Below are 21,105 nucleotides of genomic sequence, written 5' to 3' on the forward strand. Positions count from 1 at the left end.
TAACACAAAGCTGAGATGCAGGCTGTTTTTTCTTTAAAAATAAAAATCATCTTGACGTATCTTCATGGGTTGGTTTAAAAACATTAAACCGTGGCGCCCGCATTCTTTGATTTTTCAGTATGTGGCTGTCGGTGGAAAAACTTTGGACACCCCTGCCCTAGTACTAAACGTCACACGGCGGTATTTGTCCAATCACTGTACTTGTCGTGTGGATCATTGACAACATACCAGTTATTTGTGGTTGTTGCGGCCTCAAATGCTTTTTCACAAAGTTGCAGTGTTTTTAGGCTTACTGTTTTCAATTACATTGCATCAGCTTGTGATGTTATGAGTTTGCTATCAATGCATTTACTTAACTTTCACCCAAAAAGCACAACATTTTGACCAATCGAACAAAGTATGCTTTATGTGCATATTAAACTCAAGTGCAGGGCACATTTCTGAACATTGACGGCAATTTACCAGCCCCCGCCGCCCCCCACCAGGATGTCACGGGCCTTTTTTGAGATGCCTGATTTTGCAGTTTTCCCCAAAAATTGCAATGTAAAGTTGTAGTGTTTTTTTCAGGTGTGGGAGAAAGTGACATTAGCAATGAATGATTGTGATTTTCCCTGCATGTAATTACAGTATAAAAGGCACATTTGCTGAAGAATAAATATTCCATGAACAAATAAGAAAAAGACTGAGAAATGCATCTCACCAACATGGCGCACAAAATGTGCAAAATAGACTTAACATACACCTGTTGACTTGTATGCGAAAAAAAGTAATCAATGCAAATACTCTCGAGGGATATTAGTATAGAAATGACACTTTTTAGAGCAGCTGTACACTGACTACTCTAAAGTACATGCCACCTTCATTTATAGTATTCTCCCTTGAAAAGATCTATTGTAAAAAAATGGTTTGGGGGTGTACTCACTTTTGTGAGATATATTTAACTACATCTCTTAACCAGCAGTTATCTACAGTGTGTTCTATCTGCTGCCATTTTACACACGTGACCAATCCACACCAATGCGTGCATAGCTGGCGAAACAAACACCACCAAAGAATCCTTTATCGTCTGCTCTGTCGTCCACATGTTGCAGACATTCTCAGTGTATGTTTTGCTGTTGAAAAGGGCTTGTCGATCATAAACTTTTGTTTACATTGCATATAGTTTATCCCCACTTTTGGTGAGAACATTAGGGAACCTGATGTGGGTGGGTGGGCCATTCAGGGACACATTTCATTGGTTAGACCAGGCGTGCCCATTACGTCAATCGCAAGCTTAGTTTGGGTTGATTGCGTGAATCACTTTGTAGATGTCATTTGACATCGGTCAGCTGACATTAAGCTCCCCTCCTGATTCGTTGTTGCTCCCCAGCGGCGTTTCAAGCTACACACGGAGATGCAGCTTTCATCTTTATTAATCTGATTATTAAATGAACTCGGCGGTAAGATGTCTATATCTATAACAAAAGTTATCTGTCCACTTGTAGCGGCTAGTTACGTAGAAAAAAAAGTATTGTTTGATGGTTTTGCTTCGTGTCATGAACTCCATTACAGAAATCAGTGTTTTCTACACATCTGCTTCTCATACTATTATTTCATGATGAAATGGAAAATGTGGCCATTGCTGAAACCTTTTCAATATGTTGCCTTGACTTCGGCTGCATTGCCTTTTGCATAATCATTTTCAGTTTTTGTATATTGGTAATGTTTGATGGCAAATGCTAACTGGATGTAAAACATAAACTGTGTCTCCTAATGAACGTTACGTAGCTATTTTGACTGACATATTACCAGTACTCAGGTTATGTACACAGCTATTGAGGAATTATGTGTAATTATCTTTACGGCTATATTGATTATAATGATGATATCAACTACTTTGATTACCTGTAAACTTTGAAAATGCGAATGTGAATCATTAATGTTCACAATAGTATTTCAAAGTTTACCGTTTAGATTTTATATATGTTTTATGTTTTATAGAAAGAGGTAGATCATTTTGACTTGTATACTGAACTTACATAAACATACATAAATGCGTACTTATGTATTTTTAAATAAATATAATAAATATTTTCTCTATTTATAGTAGGGGGTAGATCATTTTAAAAGTAGTTGGCGGGCTGAAAAAGAGTGAGCACCCCTCGGTTAGACAGTTGACGGGCTTGTTTGAAGGCTGCTCAGGGACAAATTTTATTGGTGAAAATGAAGATGATTGGCCAAAATTTGAGGGGCCGTTGAGGAGATTGGACAAAGTTGTTGGCATTTGCATGAATCGGAGCAAAAAAAAAAAAAATCGCAAAAATGTCTGTATTCTCTTATTGTTTTTAACTTTACAACATTTGCATGTGCATGTTTATGGAATATATGTATCTTTCCAAAAGAAGTGCATCATAAAAACATGTTTTTTGATGAATTGCAAGAATGTAATGTTTATTTTACAGACACAGAACAGTCATTCTGCTTCATTTTATTTACTTTGAATTGCTGCAAGTCAGTGCCGTGGTACAAGCTTCTCAGAGCGGCTCAAGATGTTCACCTTTCATTTGCTCCGCGCACAAAAACAATCGAATGTGCTTCGACATCCTTTTTATCTTCGGTGAGCTCAGCATGCAAACGTCTTGTCTACCTACAAGATCCAGGGACTATATAGCATATGGCTTTTTTTAAGCTTTAGAAATGAGGCAAATCCAAAAGTGCATTCAACACAAAAAAAAATCCATTCCAGTCTGTGATCAAACGTGTTCTCCTCATTCTGCGGGCTCAGTGTCTGCACTGCACTGTCCGAGGTGTGATCTCCGTTGAGACCTCTGGGGTGTCCATGCACCCTGTAGAGATTCTTTAAATAAATACAGCAGGGTTTATTTCAGTCTGTGAATGCACCCTGCAGGATGCAAGAGCCCCTAAAAGGGTTTTGAGGCTGCCTGGCTCAATTTCCACTGCCCAGTGTGCATTTTGCAGTCATTATCTGGGCCCGTAGTCGTAGTTTGAGGGCCCACTGGTGGCCGAGTACATGTTTGCTGTGGCAGGGTTCATGTGGTGGTGGTACGTGTGCCCTCTGATGCTGGGTAAAGGGTAAGGGGACGGCCTGGTCTTGGCTCCCAAGTAGTGTTCGTAGCTGGTGGGATATTTGTAGGGATGGTGGTGCAGGGTGTCCGGGGGTAGAGTGTGGTGGTCTGACCGAAGGTCATGGGGAGGGCTGGGGCGGCCACCGGTGAGGGGGACGGTGTGGAGGCCTCCTGGGACCGGAAGGGCAGGGCTGAGGACCCGGGACATAAGCTGGTGAGCGGAGTCGGCGTGGATGGGCGTTCCACTGGGGTCTCGCTCGTATTCCCGCCTGTTGTCATCTGTGCAACAAGACAGTAGAACAGTTACTTACATTCGATAGGGGACAGAATTTTTTTTCACACGCCCTCGAATTGACATGCTATTAGGAACCGAATAATATTTGTTTATTTATCGATACAAACCACTGTAACATTTCCTGGTACCAACATGCAGCACACAATCACCTGATTATCAAAGTAGATGAACAACGCAAAACAGTAGCTTGAGGTTTGCTTATTGTTCAAGCATGAATACCAGGCACAAAACACTGATGCCGAAAACCCTTTGCCCGTGACACCTCGCCCCTCAAATTGAGAGGCGCTGTATCAGATACACGTAGACATTTCGTACTCTTAGTGTCCTACTATTTGACAAATAGGGACCTTTTATGATATTTTCGGGGACTTGCTATTATTTTCATGTTTAAAAGCCATTGTCCCCACAAAGGGACCACTTTTTAAGTCCAGGCCGGAATGACACATGGCCCATGTTGGACGCAAAGCAAGCTGTCAAGATGACAGAACAAGACTTGGTTTCATGTTGGCCAGTATAGACACAAAGTGGAACAAACAGCAGGCTGCAGACCTTTCTCTGTGCCGTTCTGCTGAGGCGGAGATGACATTGGGTTTCTTGTTCTGGCAAAAGCACTCATTATTGGCAAGGAGCCTGGCCTGTGATTCCTGGGCCTGCGGGGACGGAGACAGGAGTCATTTAATGAACGCTAAGACCACACTAGCCACAATATTCTTTAGCATGTACATAGACATCAATGCTGTTACATTAATAGACCTTTTGTGTAAAGATAATTACCGGTTCCAACGAAGAAACTCACTCATTCTGTGATTAATAAGACTAAACTTCAGAGTAATACGTTTTGTTATAGCTTGAAAGGGGGAAAATGAAGTATTTGGAACAAACTGAGTCACCAGTTTCCGTACCAGATGTGTGGATTTCACATCTATCAATCACTGAAAAGCAGACGATTATCTTTGAAACAATATCCAGTGTTTTGTAAAACGCATAGCCTTCATTGTGTGCTTTTACAAAGCAAGTTCCACCCATCTGGCACCTGCGTGTGCTAAAATAAACGACCAAACTATTTTTTAAATGCTTACAAATGCCCGTTGGCCTTTGTTGCACCTTACATCATGTAAAAACATGTCAAAATGACTTTTTATAGGAGTGTAAACACTCACCAGTCCTCTGGGTCACAGTCCCGAAAGCCTTTTGCAAAAGGATTACTGGCTATCTTCAGCTGGGTGATCTAAAAGCACAAGGACATTCAATCGTAACTTTTTTGACACCGTCACCGTCAACTTGGTCATCTGACAGTACTTTAAATTGTATGGGAGACAGTGTTACAAAATACAGGACACACAGATATAACGTGGGTATTTTTAATCAACGCAGGCTTTATAATATGTCATTTTAAACTTATATTTTATGGATATATGTCTCAGCATACGCTGACATGACCAATGAAACAAACAATAAAGGTACTGTTTTTTAATTTTTTAAAATCTCGACTCTTGATAGTTTATTCATGGAATAAATATCATGTTAATTTAAAACAAGATATCAGATGCTAATTAGCCAATCATACTCATTCATTATTGGGCATTTGACTATCCACACATTCATTGAGTCCTACAAAACTGTTTTAAGTGCCAGTTTTTTGTTGTGGATATCAGACATTGGTGGAACGATTCTTTTTTAGAGGAAAGACGCTCACTTGCCACAACATGCACAATATTCTGTATATCCGTATCACATCAAAAGAGAGCATTACTTACGTTGTAGAGAGTATTAAAATAAATTATACCTTTATACATATTGGATGTCTGTATTGCAGTAATACAAGTAGATAACATGATTTACGCATGACGCGCTTTTATGCGCAATGGAGGAGATGACATCCCAAATAATAAGTGATATCATTGATAGAAATGTGTAAATTGAAAGGAAGCACTTTTTCATGATGGCGTGTTAGCTGTACATTAATGAAACTTGATCAAATATGAAAGAAGCGCGTTTTTAGGCATGGAAATGTGTAGACTTTCTTACCCGATGGTTCTGGTACGCTGTGACTGCAGTAAAGCGAGTTTCCTCAAACACAAAAGTTTTATAGTTTTCTTCTGCGTACTTCTCGCTGTCTTTGCGGGGATCCACATAGACAACGTGGAACCTGGGCTGGTAGCGGTGCATGGAGTTCAGAATGATCTGGAAGCAAAAAAAAAAAAAAAAGGTATCAGCATCAGCGCTCTGACAAAAATCATTGATCACTTTACAAAAAACTACAGGGCAAAGTAAATTATGTTTGATATTATTTTAGACATATTCTCATGTTGCATTAAAAAATATTTTAGTGGTGAAATAGGCGTCTATTTTTTCTTGCAGGACAAAAAACAACAACACATTTTGTACACATGACTTCCTTGCACTCACATGTCCGTTGTCATCTAGGAGGTTGTTGGTGAGTTTGAGTTTATCAAAAGAAACAATCTGCTTCATCCACTGGGCGCCCTTGGCCGGCGAGTCCGGGTGGTAGTGCACCCTTCCCGGGGTGGCCGGGTCAGCTTTACCCGCCACGAGCCACGAAGAGCTGTGGAATGCATACCTGCGGAATCACGTTCACAAGGTTTTTTCAGTATTAAATTCACCTGTGATAATCGTGCATTGCATACACACAAATCAAATATACGGTAGTCTATACAGTACAATCATTATTATATGATACGCTTGAAATGATATTACATTAAATTTGCAAGTCAGAAAGTTTACCTGTAACGTTTGTCGTCTACTGGCAAGAAGTCCATGAGGAGCATGTAGTCCGCCATGGGATCCATTCCAAATATTTTCACTTGGAAAGTTGGAAACATTCTCCTGGAAAGAGTTTTTTTTTTGTTTTTAAAGTTCATTCAATTCCGGGTGCTATTTCTGCTTGTTTGAATGCAAACACTCACAGCATATGCACACACAGGGTAACTATTTAAAGTAAGAACTAAATAATAATCAGAATAAATGCATTTTTTTCACTTTTGCAAAAACACATGCAGGTTTAAAGTATAGGTCATATGAGCTGCAGGCTGCACGAAGCGGAAATGACGTGATGGAGCGTGCACGGTGTGCTTTAAATTCTTTTTTTTCTACGTTTGATATTTTCCAGACACGTGCTGCTATGTGAAGCACTTTACATTTGAGTTTTTTTTGTTTTGTTTGCTTTCCACTGCCACACGTACTATGATAGATTTTTTGGCAAACTGCAAACAAATATCAAAAAGTCCTCCCCTGCTCCTCGGTGTGCTTGAACGAGCTGACTAATGCGCATGTCAGTGAAAGGGATCCTAAAATCAACGCTCAATTAGCGCCAATGTTTGGGCTTGGTGAGGCTGAAGGAGCGTCTAAAGAGCTGCTTGTCACACTGCATGCAGAGGATCATCACTTTCAAGACTATCCGTGCAACCACTCTCTTAACTTAAATGATACACCGGTGCACCACGTTTAGTGTATTGTTGCCTGCATAAATATTCATGACGTGCTTGTAATTGATTCCCCACAAAGTTCGAGGGTTAAAAGTGAAATACAGAAGCGTAGTGATGTCTAGATGTTGCATTAAATTGATGCAATCCAATAAAAAGTAATAATAAATAATTTGGGGAAAACACACAAGTGTGCTGCTGCACATTGCACACACACACACACACTTTCCAATGATCATCGGTATATATGTCAATAATAAGGAAAATAATATACTACTAATAAAAATAAATGTGGTGCATGGATCAAAATACACTTTTTAATGAAGTTAACTTTTTTTTTTATTTAAGTCAACCTAAAGTTTATTTTGAAGTAGTGTAAATTTAATTTAATATCTGAATATAATTTTCCATTTAACATTTATAATTACTTTTGTCCCACCCTCAAAAATCTCATAAACAAGCACAACACAACACTAAATATTATTAATAAGTGTTGTTGTTATTTTGATAAAGGAGACAAAAAATATAAGAATGAACGAAATTATCGGAAAAAAGTATAAGAATACTCCAGTGTGATTCAACTATAAAAGTATTCAATTAAACAAAATAGAAAAGTAGTATTATCATGCGTCTGCTCACCTTCCCGCCTTCGTGACGATCATCTCGGTGCCCAGCTGATTAAATTCGTCCCACAGGGCCTTCATCTCCAGCTGGACGTTAATGTTGGCCACTTTGGGGTTCTTCTTCACAATGTTCTTGCTGGTGGGTGTGGAGCTGGAAGAGGATGAGGAACAAGGGGTCCCGGCGGGGTCGCTCGGTGGTGGCGCCTGGCCCGGGTAGCTGTAGCTGGGCTGAGCTGCCGGGCACGGCTCGAAGTGGGCCTCATGTTGGGTGTAAGGATCCCCGGGGGACGGAGAGAGGTGGTAACCCCCCGGGGTGTTCAGGCTGCTCAGACTGCTGGTCGTGAAGGCTGCAACATCGCAAAAATGGGACAGCTGCGTCAGCCACGGACTGGATATGGCTGAAATCATCCCAAAACAAAAAAAGACTTTACTAAATATGTCTTTTAGTAGGGAATACACACACACACAGAACTCCAAATGAAGATGTCAAGCTTGGTTTGTCTTTAATCCTTGAGGTTGCATCCACCGACAGTCCAAATGTTTCCAAAATCCTGGCGGAAAAGGTGGACGATGGGGTGCTGCGCGCTGCTGCTCAGTGTGTGGTGTGCGTGTGTGTGTGTGTGTGTGTGTGTTCGAATGCAAGGCAGCCTGCTCTCTTATCTGGCGCAGAGGGCCTCCCCTTTGCGATAAAACCGGTTCTTATTTCTATTTAGATAAGGAACTGCAGGTTATGCGCCTTTTCTTTGCCTTGGGAAGAGACTGATTGACACAGAAGTGCGCCCCTGCTTTTTAATGGCACAAAAACAATAGAAGAGGAGTTTAAACGGGCAATTAGGTAAACACACACTGATTTACACGAAAAAAAAACAGGGTTCAAGTTTTTTTTTGTTTCAAAATAACACTGCCTTCGTAAAAGTGCATATTGTTGTATTTTTGAAGCTTTATTTTTTACGCACAGGCTGCATGTGCGCACATATTTACATTTGTTTGTGCGTAAATTATCACCGCATCAGTGAATTGCTACCTCCACCACGGAGGTTAAATTATGTTTTTTTATTTCAATATAACGTATAAGATCTTTTTTTTTCGGTGTATTTTTTTCTTTTGGTGTTTTCCTCCGTTTCTCTGAATAATGATTGAGTCGTAACTTGTGAAGGAAGTGGGTATCTAACACTCTGGCTCGTTCCAGATGTCTTTGTAATAAAACCGTGTCATCCAAACAAGCTCAAACTGTAGTTTAGTAGTTTTGCAACTCAATTTACCTTCCATTTCCCGCGTCACAGTGCTGTAGTGCATGGTGAAGCCGCTGTGGTCCTCAGCGTCCGCTTGGTCGAGACAGGCTCTCGGCTTGTCAAACGCTGCGTTTCCTGCTTGTTCTGCAGCACAAATCAGAGAGGCAATACTGAAAGCATTTGCCCTGGGAGAGAGGGGACCACCGTCGTCCATAGGCAAGGGCTCCGGTTCGGAAAAGTCCTCCTCCTACTCCACGTTCCAAGGAGAAGGCTGCGCACAACGCCGAGGAACATGCGCCAAAAAGGGGCTTCTCACATGCCCGCACCGGGGATCCGTGGTTGCCAAAGTGTGCTTGAAAAGTATTCCCACTGCTAAGGTGAAAACGCCAAAGTTTCCCCTCCTTTGGGTTCATTTAAAGAAGCTCTAAAGTTGTCCTGGTGTCAAACCATCGTCGCTCTCCACAAAAGAGGAGGGCGAGCGCGCGTTCCGTGTTCGGGGTGTTGTCATGTGCCTGCAGCAGAAACTACTGCTGCTGTACGAGAATGTCAAAAGCGAGCAAAGATCCACGCCTCCCCCACGCAAGCTGCACAAGGAAGAAGCGTGTGCGCGCACTCGTCTGCGTGTTTTACTTGAATAAGAGCTTGCCAGTCATTGGGATGACGAGCACGTCACTGCAACGGCCGGACTTTTTGCACTTAAAACAACGCCTTTCAATGTAGGTGTAGGTGTGCAGTACAATGGCCGGAATTTCTAATACATCATTTGTACATGAGAGAAAATGGCATATGTTGCTCATATTTGGACTTTTAAAGGTTTTTCACGAGTTATTTTGTGGTTTTCAATAAATTGCCTGCTCACATTTTTGAAGCTCCGCACGCAACTTTCTTCAGTGCAAAATGCACAAACTTGCAATCTTTTTCAATTTTATAAAAAAAAAATCAACTGCACTTGTTTTCCTTCCTAAGAAAAATTAGCAGATTATCCCTTTTTAGATATTTTTAAAAAGAAAACTCGCGCACACCCTTGCATGTTAACCCCTCAATATAAATGCGGTGTTTTTGGTTCATGATGCACACTGCAAATATAAGATATTTCAAGGGTTCGTCATGGTGTTTGAACTTTAAATTGCCAAATATGGGCACCAAACTGTGCCCGCTTCCTGTGTAATATGGCTTTTTGTCATAGGGTTTGGGGGTGTCCAAACTTTTTCCACCAATTTTGTAAAAAGGCAATTTTTTTTGTTATTCTTGCTATTTCATTTCAGCTTTTTCATTTTTGCGTATTATATCTACAGTGTGCCGCACTTTGGACACCACGACCACAGCGATTTAACACTCACGAGAGAGTAAAGAGAACTGGCAAAATCTCTCCCGAATGTTAACAAAAAAGTGAATTTTATTGACTGTTTTTGGATTTATGCCTCACCCATCCACAAAAAAAGTATTTTTGGCACACACAATATACGTACTAAGTTTGAAAAGAGTACCCCGATATGAAGCAAATATGATTTATGAGAGATAACACGGCACTCCGTGTTTAAAAGCGCCACAGTGATGGAGACGCGCGCCATGCGTCGCAGTCAGTAAACAACATTACACACGTGCGGCCTTGGAGGAAGCTGGACTTGACCTCCGTGGCTTCTCAGCTTATCTCTCTTCGGCTTCAGTGTTCAACCAGAGATGTGTTTTGTTGGATATCGGCCGGATAGAGTCCAATTTACACGTAAAGTTGTTGAATGACGCCGAGAGAAGGCCACAGCGGGGGTCTAATGGGATAAACCGGGGAGAGGATTAACTCTTATTTATTTTGGATGTTTCTCCATAGGAGGCAGATAGCGTCAACAAACTACATGCTGTTTAGATAGATAGATAGATAGATAGATAGATAGATAGATAGATAGATAGATAGATAGATAGATAGATAGATAGATAGATAGATAGATAGATAGATAGATAGATAGATAGATAGATAGATAAAAATACACACATTTAAATCCACTTGGTAGTATTAAATACAATATTTTGTAATGTATCCAATTTATATAAAAAAATATATGTAGGCTACACATTTAAATCCACTTGGTAGTATTGATGATATTATTTTACAGTTTATACAATTTACATTTTAAAAATGATGAACGTTTAAATCCGATTGGTAGCATAAATACAATATTTAGCAGTTTATACCACTGATATATATATATTTTTTAAGTCATACACATTTAGTATACTTTGTAGTATTACATACAATATTTTTCAATTGACGCAATGTATATTTTAAAAAATGATACACATTTAAAGACACTTTGTAGGATTAAATACAACATTTTGAATTTTATGCAATTTATATTTTTAAAATTATACGCAGTGAAGTCCATTTGGTAATATTAAAATCAATATTTTGCAGTTTATACCATTTATATTCCTAAAAAATACACATTTAAAATACACTTGGCATTTAAAAAGACGAAATGCTCGTTTGATATATGTATTAAAATATTTATTTCTATTTGTAATGCAATTGATAATAATAATAGCCTACTAACATTAATAGCATCTTTTAGTCATGCAGGCCTGCTCATTATAAACACACCTGATTAGTGCCGATTACTGTTATTTTTTGCCAAAACACTGTCCTGTAATTGTATTTATTATAGAAACAAGTACAACATGATACTTTTGGTAGGTTTGGCATTGCCACGAGATCAGTAGCCACTCTTCCACTTTGTTTCAACCTAAAATAGAAACTTTTCGACGATTAGCTGTTCAACATTTGATGGTTTCGTAACTTTATGGGTTCCCTGGGAAGACCTCAGACTTCACAATGCTTGAGCTTTTTACGCAAAGAAACTGGAAAAAACGGAACCAACACATTCCGGTGGTTCGATTTGAATTATTTAAAAAGAAATTAGACGATGCGTCGCTTCTATCAATTTAAATGCAACGTATGTTTGTTTTGTTTTATTTTCATCTGTTTTGCAGGCAGACTCTGGTCCCCCGTGTGCGTGTTGTTGTGGTAACGTGACAAATCCCATTCATGCCCCATTAAATGGCACAGACAATACACGTCAAGGCTCATTGGCTGCTGTTTTTTTCCTGTTTGTATTAAGCAAAAATGCATCTCAAAGAACCCAAATAATTAGGACCTATCTACATATCACCCCATGTCTCCCAATATAATCTACTTTTTTTACTTTAACTTTTAATGAACTTTTAATGCAGTGCCTGCCTTATCTGACTCCTGTAAAAAAAAAGTCCAATAAAGGTTTGGACTGTGATAAAGGTGGAGGTGACGTGCGCCACATAATAAAACCTTACCCTATCCAAATATTAGTCCACATCCCAGAATTAGCAGGAGAGGAAGTGAACAGTTGACCGCCGACAGAGGAGGTCCTGGGGTGTCCCTTCTCTCCACGGGGATGGAGGAAACTGCGTGGAATTATCTGCACACCCATGCAGTGTGCATTCCACTGACAGGCTTTCAACTTTGCACTTCTTTGATTTTTTGACTTGATTAAATAAATGCACGAGCGGAAAAAGTACAATCTTAAGAAGAATATATCATATTTTAATAATTATTTTTACATTTATTTTCTTATTTAAAAATGCATTTATATGCTATTTATTAGCAAATTGTGCACATCTTTCGTACGCCCACAGGAAAAAAAATCATTTTATTATTCTCGAATTAACAGTTGTAATATAATATTGAAATGAATTATTAATAAAATAATCAAAAACTGATATTACTCATAATATTGAAAGCAATATAATATTAGCGTACGTTTAAAGTGCGTGATTTAAAACATTAATTCATGTTGAAAACGACCGATGTGTAACCACGTGATGAATTCTGCGTCTACAGACGTCAGTCATCACCTTTGTTTATTTTTCCTTTTTTTGTCATTTAAATGTAAATGTGGTCATCTGTCATTCAGTGGGCAGTGGCATATGTGCAAAACCTCATTTATTATTTAAGTTTAGGCAATTCACAAACGTCTAGCAGATTATTATTCTCATTTCTTCTCGTATAATTAGTCAGTAACCAAGTGTGCTGAAACAGAAAAATGTAGGTAGATAATTACAGTATAAAATGTCATACAAATAATAATATAAAACTCATTTAAAACTCGAGACCAGGCCAAGAATTCGTTCTCATCAGTACAGTGGAAAAGAAAAAGGGGGAAAATGGGCTGAAACATGCACGTTTCCTTGTTGGCATATAAAAGTGGCTTTCCTGTTCAGCGCGATTCTCTTTGTATTTTGGGGGGGGGGGTCATCATAAAAGGACATAAAAACACAATGGAAATGAACACAATGGGTGAGCAAAGGTGAAAATCATTATTCCCTGGTGTCTGTTCCGGGTAAATTCCAGCAAATATTCCCACACATAGACACGTAATTATATGAATAGATACTTGTTCACAACAGCATCCCGTTCAGTTGAATTCCACCACAAGACGTGTGCATCTTTTAGTGATGAAATGCTTTTATTAATGCCGTCCCTCAACACAAATAAGTAGAAAAAGTTGAACATATTTACAATCCCCATTGCAGATACCTGGGATTGTGTGTTTGTTTATTTAAGGGGGTGGGGCAGGCCCTCTCTCCACATGTCTGATTGCCTGACAGCTGCCAACTGTGCCCTTCAAGAGGCGGCAAGCTGGGCCCCGGTATGCTGCCTCACTCCATACCACACTATACATACATACAGTCGATCCCCACACGTTTTAGTTTGATTTTTTTCTCCAAAAATGGTCCGTTTTTTCCCCCACAGAAAACACCTCGTTCAACTAAAATCGGTAATCATTTACAAATACGTAATAATGCAGCTCAAATGTACAGCTTACTTACATTACTGTTAATAAAAAAAATCAACATTTTTATATGTTCATGTATTTATACTTCACTGATAATGTTTTTCCTCCAGTATTGAGATTTCGCACTTTGTTTGGCGGTCTTTGAACGCACCATAGTTTTGTGCTGCGATACGCAAAACTTTGTTTGTAATGTCATTGATTAATGCTGTATACCTATGCATTTTTTTTGGACTGTAAATGTATTTAATAAGTGTGTGAGGCATATTTAGGTCTTAAACCCGGATTGTGTCACGAGTGAACAACGGCAACTGAATTAAAAAATGATGAATTTATAAATGATGAAAAATGAGGATTTATTGTTTATGCATTTAGCAAAAGGTTGTCACTGTTACTGTTAGAATGAAGCCCAATTTCATTGAAAATGTGCCTTCATATCACAGACGCAAGTTTTCATATGCGTTTCTTATATTTTGCATTAACTGAAAGAGCACAAATATTTTGAGGTGTGTGTACAGGATGTGTGTGTGTTAGAGGGGGCTGCAGTCAGATCCTTTTTCAAAATCACTCCTTCTCTTTTCCCCGGCGTCTTTGTTTTAAAACTGGGAAGCTTTTAGCTTTTGAAAAGTATCCTTTTCCTATCTGGTGCGCGGCGGCCCCAGTCGTCATCACCTCGCCTCTTTCCGCAGCCCGATCGGAACGCCGGTAAATAGTTGGGATTCCTGCCACAAAGGGCCGATGATGTGAGCATGGGGCCTCCGTGATCTCCTCAAATTAATTAGGGCCTTTCTTCTCCCTGGAGCAGGATCCTGAGGCCTTTGTGTCTCTAATACGTCTTAAGCCTGGTATTAAATGCAAGGGCAGAGTCGAGGCTCATTATAAATCTGTCACTGCCTGCTTTGCTCTTCTTGCTCGTGCCTGTGATCCTAAATAGACTTCAGTGCAAGAAAGAAGCTCAACTCCATTCTGCCACTCGCCCCTTATACCTCCTCCTTATCTGCTCCCCACTGGCCTGGTATTTATTTGAATATGAGGAGGTCTGCTTGTTGTTTCTGGCAGAAGGGGCTTGAGGCTGAACCCTCCTATTCTCTACCACCCCCACACGTCTCTCAACTCCCCTCAACTTCTTCCATCCCGCCATTCCCGCATCACTCGCTCCATCTATCCGTCTTCAGCCACGCTGGCTTGTGCACTTCGTGCCAGCCGTCATGAACTTGAACCACAGACCTCTGGTCAAACGCCAGTACAGGCAGGAGCACTGAGCACTGGAGATGTGCCAGTCATGAAAAAGACGTTCAAAAATCAAGAGTTTTTTACGGAATCGGATACTCGTCTCTGTTAACACATTCATTTACTCACCCTTGCTACCGCTTGGTGAATTAGAAAAGGAAACCTGCAGGTACCATGTTATTATTTGTACAACTGTTACTCTAACTGCATTTGTATGAGTGTATTAGCAGCGCACGAGCTGCATCACAGGTGTGCGACAAAGACTCAAGTTCGCTGACTCACGGGTACTCAAACGAGACACGCGTTTCACTAACTCAGCGGTACTCTACGAACACTCGAGTTTCACGGACTCACGGGTGCTCACCGAGCATCTGTAGCTCAGCTGTGGAACTTGTTGCGCGACTCTTTCTGCGCTTTGCGGTAAGTGAATCAAGTCAATCGAGTACCTGAGTCACTACAGTGAGTAACTCATAAGAACTTGAGTCAGTGAAAGGAATTGAGTTTCCCATATTGAGCATGTGTGCGTATCCTGTTATCATCTGCTGAAATTAATAACTCTGTTAGATTCATCCAATCCAGAAAGATGGCCATTTTTCTTCCAAATACTTGAGCGAGCGGTTGAGTGAATATTTCCTTTAAAAACCACACCGGCCTCTAATAGCTCGCTGGCTTCCTTCGGCCTGTCTGCAGAAGCTTAGGCTGATGACTCCTCCTCTAGCAAGTTTCCATTTTGAAACATTAAATGTGAGAATTCACTTTGTTGCATTTGGATTCCCAGCAGCAGGAAGTGAATACAGAGCCCCCCCCCCCCACACACACACACACACCAAACCCAGACATTGAAATTAGGGGATCAGTAGCGTGCAGAGATTCGACCTTGAGGAATGCCAACACCACACCCCCGGATGGAAATGCATGGCAGAGGAGACAGGAAAGTGTGTTATAATGTGGCTTTTTGTTTGGGCGTACAGGAGATTTGAGTTGGGCAGGGGGGTGAGGGGGTGGGAGTATTGGGCCTTCCTCGGTTCCTCTGCTTTTTCTTAGATGGAGAAGCAGGAAGTCCCAGAGGAGGCAAACAATGTGTAGAATAGAGCCAGTACCAAACCTTGGAACTGACATCATCAGGCGGCTCGGTCCTTGATGATAACGGACAAGGACACTCTGCTTCCTTTAGGGGTGGTTCATACAGAAATACACTTTTGTAACATTTTGTGTCTTTGTTTGATTAAAGGGAGCAGTAAGGAGGACTGTACAGTTGTTGAAGCATCCTGTGTTGCAAACTTTCATCATGTAGGCCTCATTTTAAGCAGCCAAATTACATTCATAGAGGAGGTGCATACAAATAACCTCGTGTAAGTATGACAGTAAACACAACAGAGAGGAACTGCCATTGTTTTTAATTTTTATTTCCTGCTTATTGAAGCTGACTTCTTGACTACTCTTCTTAATCATGTGCATAAACAAAATGTACTCGGCTCTCAGAATATGTTGAACTGAAATAAAGTAATTATTGCTTAGCTATATTGTTCGATGCTACAGAGCATCCCCCCGCAGGAGGTCAGGATTTTTGGTAAAAAAAAAACGACATTATTTTTTATTTATTTATTTTTAACAAAAATAAGCCGTTTTTCTGCAGAAAACTCATCTAATTCACCCTAAATTGATAATAATTTATAAATACATGATAATACATGCACAGCATACATGCACCACAATTAGAAAAATTTTTTTAGGTTTTTATGCTTCACTGATAATATTCGCACTTTGTTTGCCGGCCCTTGAATGCACCGTAGTTGCTGTGTGATGCAAAAGTGAAAATTACATATAACTTCTACACCGTGATTCTGATTGCGTCTGTTTATTGCTCGGTATCATTCATCTGTACCGATACATTTTCTAAAATGTGTTTAAGAAGTGTGTGAGATGCCAAGGGTTCTGGAGCGGAATCTAATCTAATAATTAAAATAATCACTCTTACTGCAAATGGGCGTCTCAATTACTTGAAATTCTCCCCATTCGCTGGTTGCACTTGAACGTAACTCCAAGTACGCCCCTGCCCTCTCCTGCATCCTTCATTTTTTCTCTATGCAGTCCCTTGTTGCAAAAAGTACCTGCGCTGAAGGTTGTACAACTTTAATTCAACAAAACTTAGCAGGAAAAAAAAAAACATCGAATGTCGCACAAAACCTCGGAGGTCAATTTGTGATTGTGTGAGATGACAAATCTCACACATCCCTACAAATTTCAGAAAGGTTTATTTTGCATTTGCTTTGGATCTCTGCACATTTTTTTTGTGATGCCACTACAGAAGGGTACCTACCAGTGACATACTGATAGGAGAACTGGAAATGGATGGGTGACGTGGGACGTCAGTACACACATCTCTGTCCCGGCTGCTCAGTATAATATTGTTAATAAAAGAAAAAAACAGGAAAGCTGCATCAAATTTTTAAGGCAAGCAACAGTCGACACCCTGCAATTAAAGAATTGGTACACAAACTTCTGTCCAAGCTGCTCAGCATCATAGGCTCATCTGACTGACCACAATAACAAAGGAAGAAGAAGAGAGGAATTTAAACCACAAAGTTGCTCTTCACTTCATGGAGCGTCATCAAAGATGGTTTCAAGAACATTAAAACGTTACTTAAATCACTGCCTGCACAGTTAATAATGTTGTATGACAGGAACCACTTTGATATAAAACACGTTGTTTCAAATTTGACCCAACCATATGGGAAAAATGGTTTTGAAATTAAGAACAAATTCAACTAATGTCACACAACAAATGATAGTCGACTGCATTCCCAAATCGTAACTAACTCTACAAACGTGGTCGGGTCTTTACTGCACTGGAATTCCAACAAAAACTGAATATTTTGCCACAGTTTAAACCAGTCAGAGGTAGCTCTTCTTCATTTAGAAATAACAGTATAAATATACAGTTTTTTTACTGGTTAAATGTACATCAGTTGACTCTTATGGTAACGGTTGCAACAAGCTGAAAAAAGTTACATTAAAGTACACGTTTACACGTTTACAACATGTCCAAAAAGGAGTAAGATTGAATTGTACCCCTTCTCCATGTCCGAGCACTTGCTAATCGTTTGTTCACTTAAATTTCACTTAAAAAGTCCGTTACAAGGTCCGTTTTGTTTATAGTAAAAGTAAAGGATAAAAAGTAATAAAGTGAACGCAGTTGGTACACAGCTTGTTACATAATAATAATTTAATAAAATAATTAACAAATATACCAATAAAGGTGGAAACATTGTCAGAAACATTGTGCAGTAATAGGTAAATCGGGACTATATAATAAACAATACCTTTGTTGAGTAATAAAAAGAATTGAGAATAAATAGTAAATACACAAGCATAACTGACATAAACACCGGTACTAAACTGGCAGAAACATTTACTGTAATCATAGATGAATACAGAGTAGGTTATATAAAAATGTCGTATGTAGAATTTTGTGGGTTTACTCCAGCACAGTTTTTCATCCATCCAACTCTTTTCTATCATTTTCTATGCCACTTATCCTCATTAGGGTCGCGGGAGGTATGCTGGAGCCTATCCCAGCTGACTCTGGGCGACAGGCGGGGTACACCCTGGACTGGTTGCCAGTCAATGGCAGGGCACATATAGACAAACAACCATTCACTCACATTCATACCTATGGACAATTTAGAGTCGCCAATTAACCTAACATGCATGTTTTTGGAATGTGGGAGGAAACCGGAGTTTGCACGGGGAAACATGCATTCGAACCCAGATCTTCCCGATCTCCTGACAGTGTGGCAAACATGGTAACCACTCAGCCACCGTGCGGGCCCACAATTTTTCAAAATATATTAATGGATAAGTTTTAATGAGCAAGTTTTGTGGTTGACTATGGCCCATTATTAGTCAAAAAAATGCATATTTAAGCAACTTAAGCTTAAGCAACTTTCCTGAGCATTTTCAAGCTTAGAAATGGCTAAATGAACTAAAATAGAAATTAAAGGCATTCAGAAGACGCATTTAAATACATGTCATTGATATGTAGTATTCTACACTGGTCACTAGGTGTCAGTAATTTTACACTGATGAGACAATAGCCACCACAGGAAGTAACACCAACAAGGAACTCTCCCAATGCTAACGTGTGAGTCTATATGAAGTATTTTTTTATGTTTTAAATTGTTTATTTTATATTTCTACTATATTGGGTAATATGAGTATATAAGTGACTATAGGGGTGTTATTTAATGTCTAGACGGCTCTAATAATGTTAAAAACTGTATTTAGAAGGTCATAAACAGGTATCCTGTGCTCTAACTACTAAAATATTTAATTTTTAAGGAAGGAGCTCTACTTAACAGAAATTCAATTAGTCAACTCGTTCATCGAGGGATATAAACGAGGGATGACTGTATTGACTATATAATGAACAGATGAATATGCAAGCGATGATAGATAATACCTTATTGAATAATGAGATAATATGAAACATGGTTGACTTACATTTCCAAGTGTGCATTCACAATGAAAATAAGACGTTATGTGCAGGCAGGAGGTTTTGATCTGTGGTATTTAATTACAGATTTACGATGGCAACCACTTGCCCGGCATACATACTCCAATGTTTCCATTTTAAGTAGGACTGTAGTTATGCATTCATGTTTATATAAGGTCATGTGACCTTAGAAAGCATTCCAGTTCAGCTAAAAGACTTTAGTTTGGGTGAGATGGGGTCAGTTCATCAATGTCCTCTTATGCTCGTCGTCTCTCTCTTGCTTGGAATTTTTAAAAATAGTCTCCACCAATGTGAGTGCATTCTGGCCGTCTGATGCTGATTACCGTGATTCATCATGTTAGTCGCTCCCTGCCACCCCGTGTTTGTTTTGATCTCTTCCTGTCCAGCCCAGTGACAGTGAAAGATGAGGGAGCATGTGGCCAAGCAGTGGAGACCCACAGCCTAAGCAGCATTTGGGAGTCCCAACTTGGAAGTCAGCACAATGGCCCCGGCCCAGCTCAGAGCTCCATGTCAGGGCTCAGAAAGCGCGCGCTCAGAAGGGCGTGGGGGAGACTTGGCCTACTTAGCTAATTGCAGACCCAAAAGTGTAACTCTAGGTGATGCGAGGATTAAGGCATGTTGACTTGTGTGCACTGGGGGACTAAACTGACACTCAGTTCCCCCAAAGCGGACAGTTCCTAAAAACTCCCGAAGTTGGCTGGGGGGTCTGGGTCACATTCAGAGGCCAGACCACATGACCAGCTCCTCTAAAACAAGCACGGCTGTGTCCGCAATGTCAAACACTTCCTCTATCCGCATCCATTAGCAGCCTGCTCTTGAGGAGGCAAGGAACATTTGAGAAACACGAAAGAAAACAAAAGGCTCCGGAGTTATGTGGCACTTTGCATAATGAAAAAGTTCCCTTGCCCATTTTACTGAAAAATGTACTCAAAAGATCCATTCATGTTGATAAAGCTACATTTTAATAATTATTTTACAGAATAGAGGATGGTAAACCCAACAAAAATATATACGCAACACTTATGTTTTTGCTCCTATTTTTCATGAGAACAGGCAAAAAAAATCTGTGTTCGTGAGCACTTCTCCTTTGCCAGGATAATCCATCCATCTCACAGGTGTGGCATATCTTGATGCTGATTAGACAGCATGATTATTGCACAGATGGGCCTTAGGCTGGTCACGATAAAAGGCCACTCCAAAATGTGCATCTATACACACACACACAAATATATACAAGATACGGAAAAATCAAGGTTCAGTTAAATTTTATACTTTACTGTCGCAGTTTTATATTTTTTCAATACAAATGTCTTTTTTAACTTGTATTTTATTGAAATGACCAACATTTGTTTCAACTCACAAGTATATTTTTGAACTTAAATGTATCTGGTGCAGCTAAACTTGCCTCATTTTATGCTGTGCATACAACCATTTAAGACAAAAACAGCACTTTGTAAAAAAAAATAATAAAATCCCCCCAAAAAATATATATATACAGTATAATTCACAGTTCAATTCAACATAGCATTAGAGATAATTACTCATAATGCATCAATAGATTCGTTGTATTTTAGTTGACCTACGTACCTGTCATCATGCCCACAGCTCATGTACACCTAAGGTTTGCTATTAAACATTACAATTGTAAAATAGAAAAAAGACAATACAGCCAAAGTCAGGTCAACACATACAAAACTGTACCAGTAAGTAGTGAATTTCCAAAATAGATGCTAAAATCACATATTTTGAAGTCTTATGCAGCGATCGTGTTTTGATCTGACAAATATTAAGTAAGTTTGAGCCAATGTAGAATTACCACAGCTACTGCTTGGACCTTAACACCGTGGCAGCTGTTGAACTGATGAAAAAAAACGTTGGGAATAC

At 39.6% G+C, this 21,105-nt stretch overlaps 1 protein-coding gene across 2 annotated transcripts; it reads right to left on the reverse strand.

Moving 5' to 3' along the window:
• Positions 1 to 2,401: 2,401 nt before the first annotated feature.
• On the reverse strand, positions 2,402 to 9,225 carry tbx1 (T-box transcription factor 1). Of its 2 annotated transcripts, none has more exons than XM_054774890.1 (8): positions 8,689 to 9,225; positions 7,443 to 7,773; positions 6,106 to 6,207; positions 5,770 to 5,941; positions 5,389 to 5,544; positions 4,521 to 4,588; positions 3,910 to 4,010; positions 2,402 to 3,344 (listed from the first exon to the last, which is right to left on the reverse strand). In XM_054774890.1, exons 1-8 carry the CDS (start codon positions 8,870 to 8,872, stop codon positions 2,962 to 2,964), a joined length of 1,497 nt encoding a protein of 498 aa, XP_054630865.1. In that variant the 5' UTR covers positions 8,873 to 9,225; the 3' UTR covers positions 2,402 to 2,961. The 2 variants fall into 2 exon arrangements, with proteins under 2 accessions (XP_054630865.1, XP_054630864.1); XM_054774889.1 differs by having other exon boundaries at positions 7,443 to 7,824.
• Between the last annotated feature and the right edge of the window lie 11,880 nt (positions 9,226 to 21,105).

This window comes from Dunckerocampus dactyliophorus, chromosome 4, assembly GCF_027744805.1.
Source record: "Dunckerocampus dactyliophorus isolate RoL2022-P2 chromosome 4, RoL_Ddac_1.1, whole genome shotgun sequence".
NCBI classification, from domain to species: Eukaryota; Metazoa; Chordata; class Actinopteri; order Syngnathiformes; family Syngnathidae; genus Dunckerocampus; species Dunckerocampus dactyliophorus.

Coding starts and splice junctions, on each gene's coding strand:
- tbx1 (XM_054774889.1), bottom strand. CDS start 8,872: ATGGACGACGGTGGTCCCCTCTCTCCCAGGGCAAATGCTTTCAGTATT. Junction 4,589..5,388: donor CAGCGTACCAGAACCATCGG/GTAAGAAAGTCT, acceptor TTGTGCTTTTAG/ATCACCCAGCTGAAGATAGC. Junction 4,011..4,520: donor GACTGTGACCCAGAGGACTG/GTGAGTGTTTAC, acceptor CCGTCCCCGCAG/GCCCAGGAATCACAGGCCAG.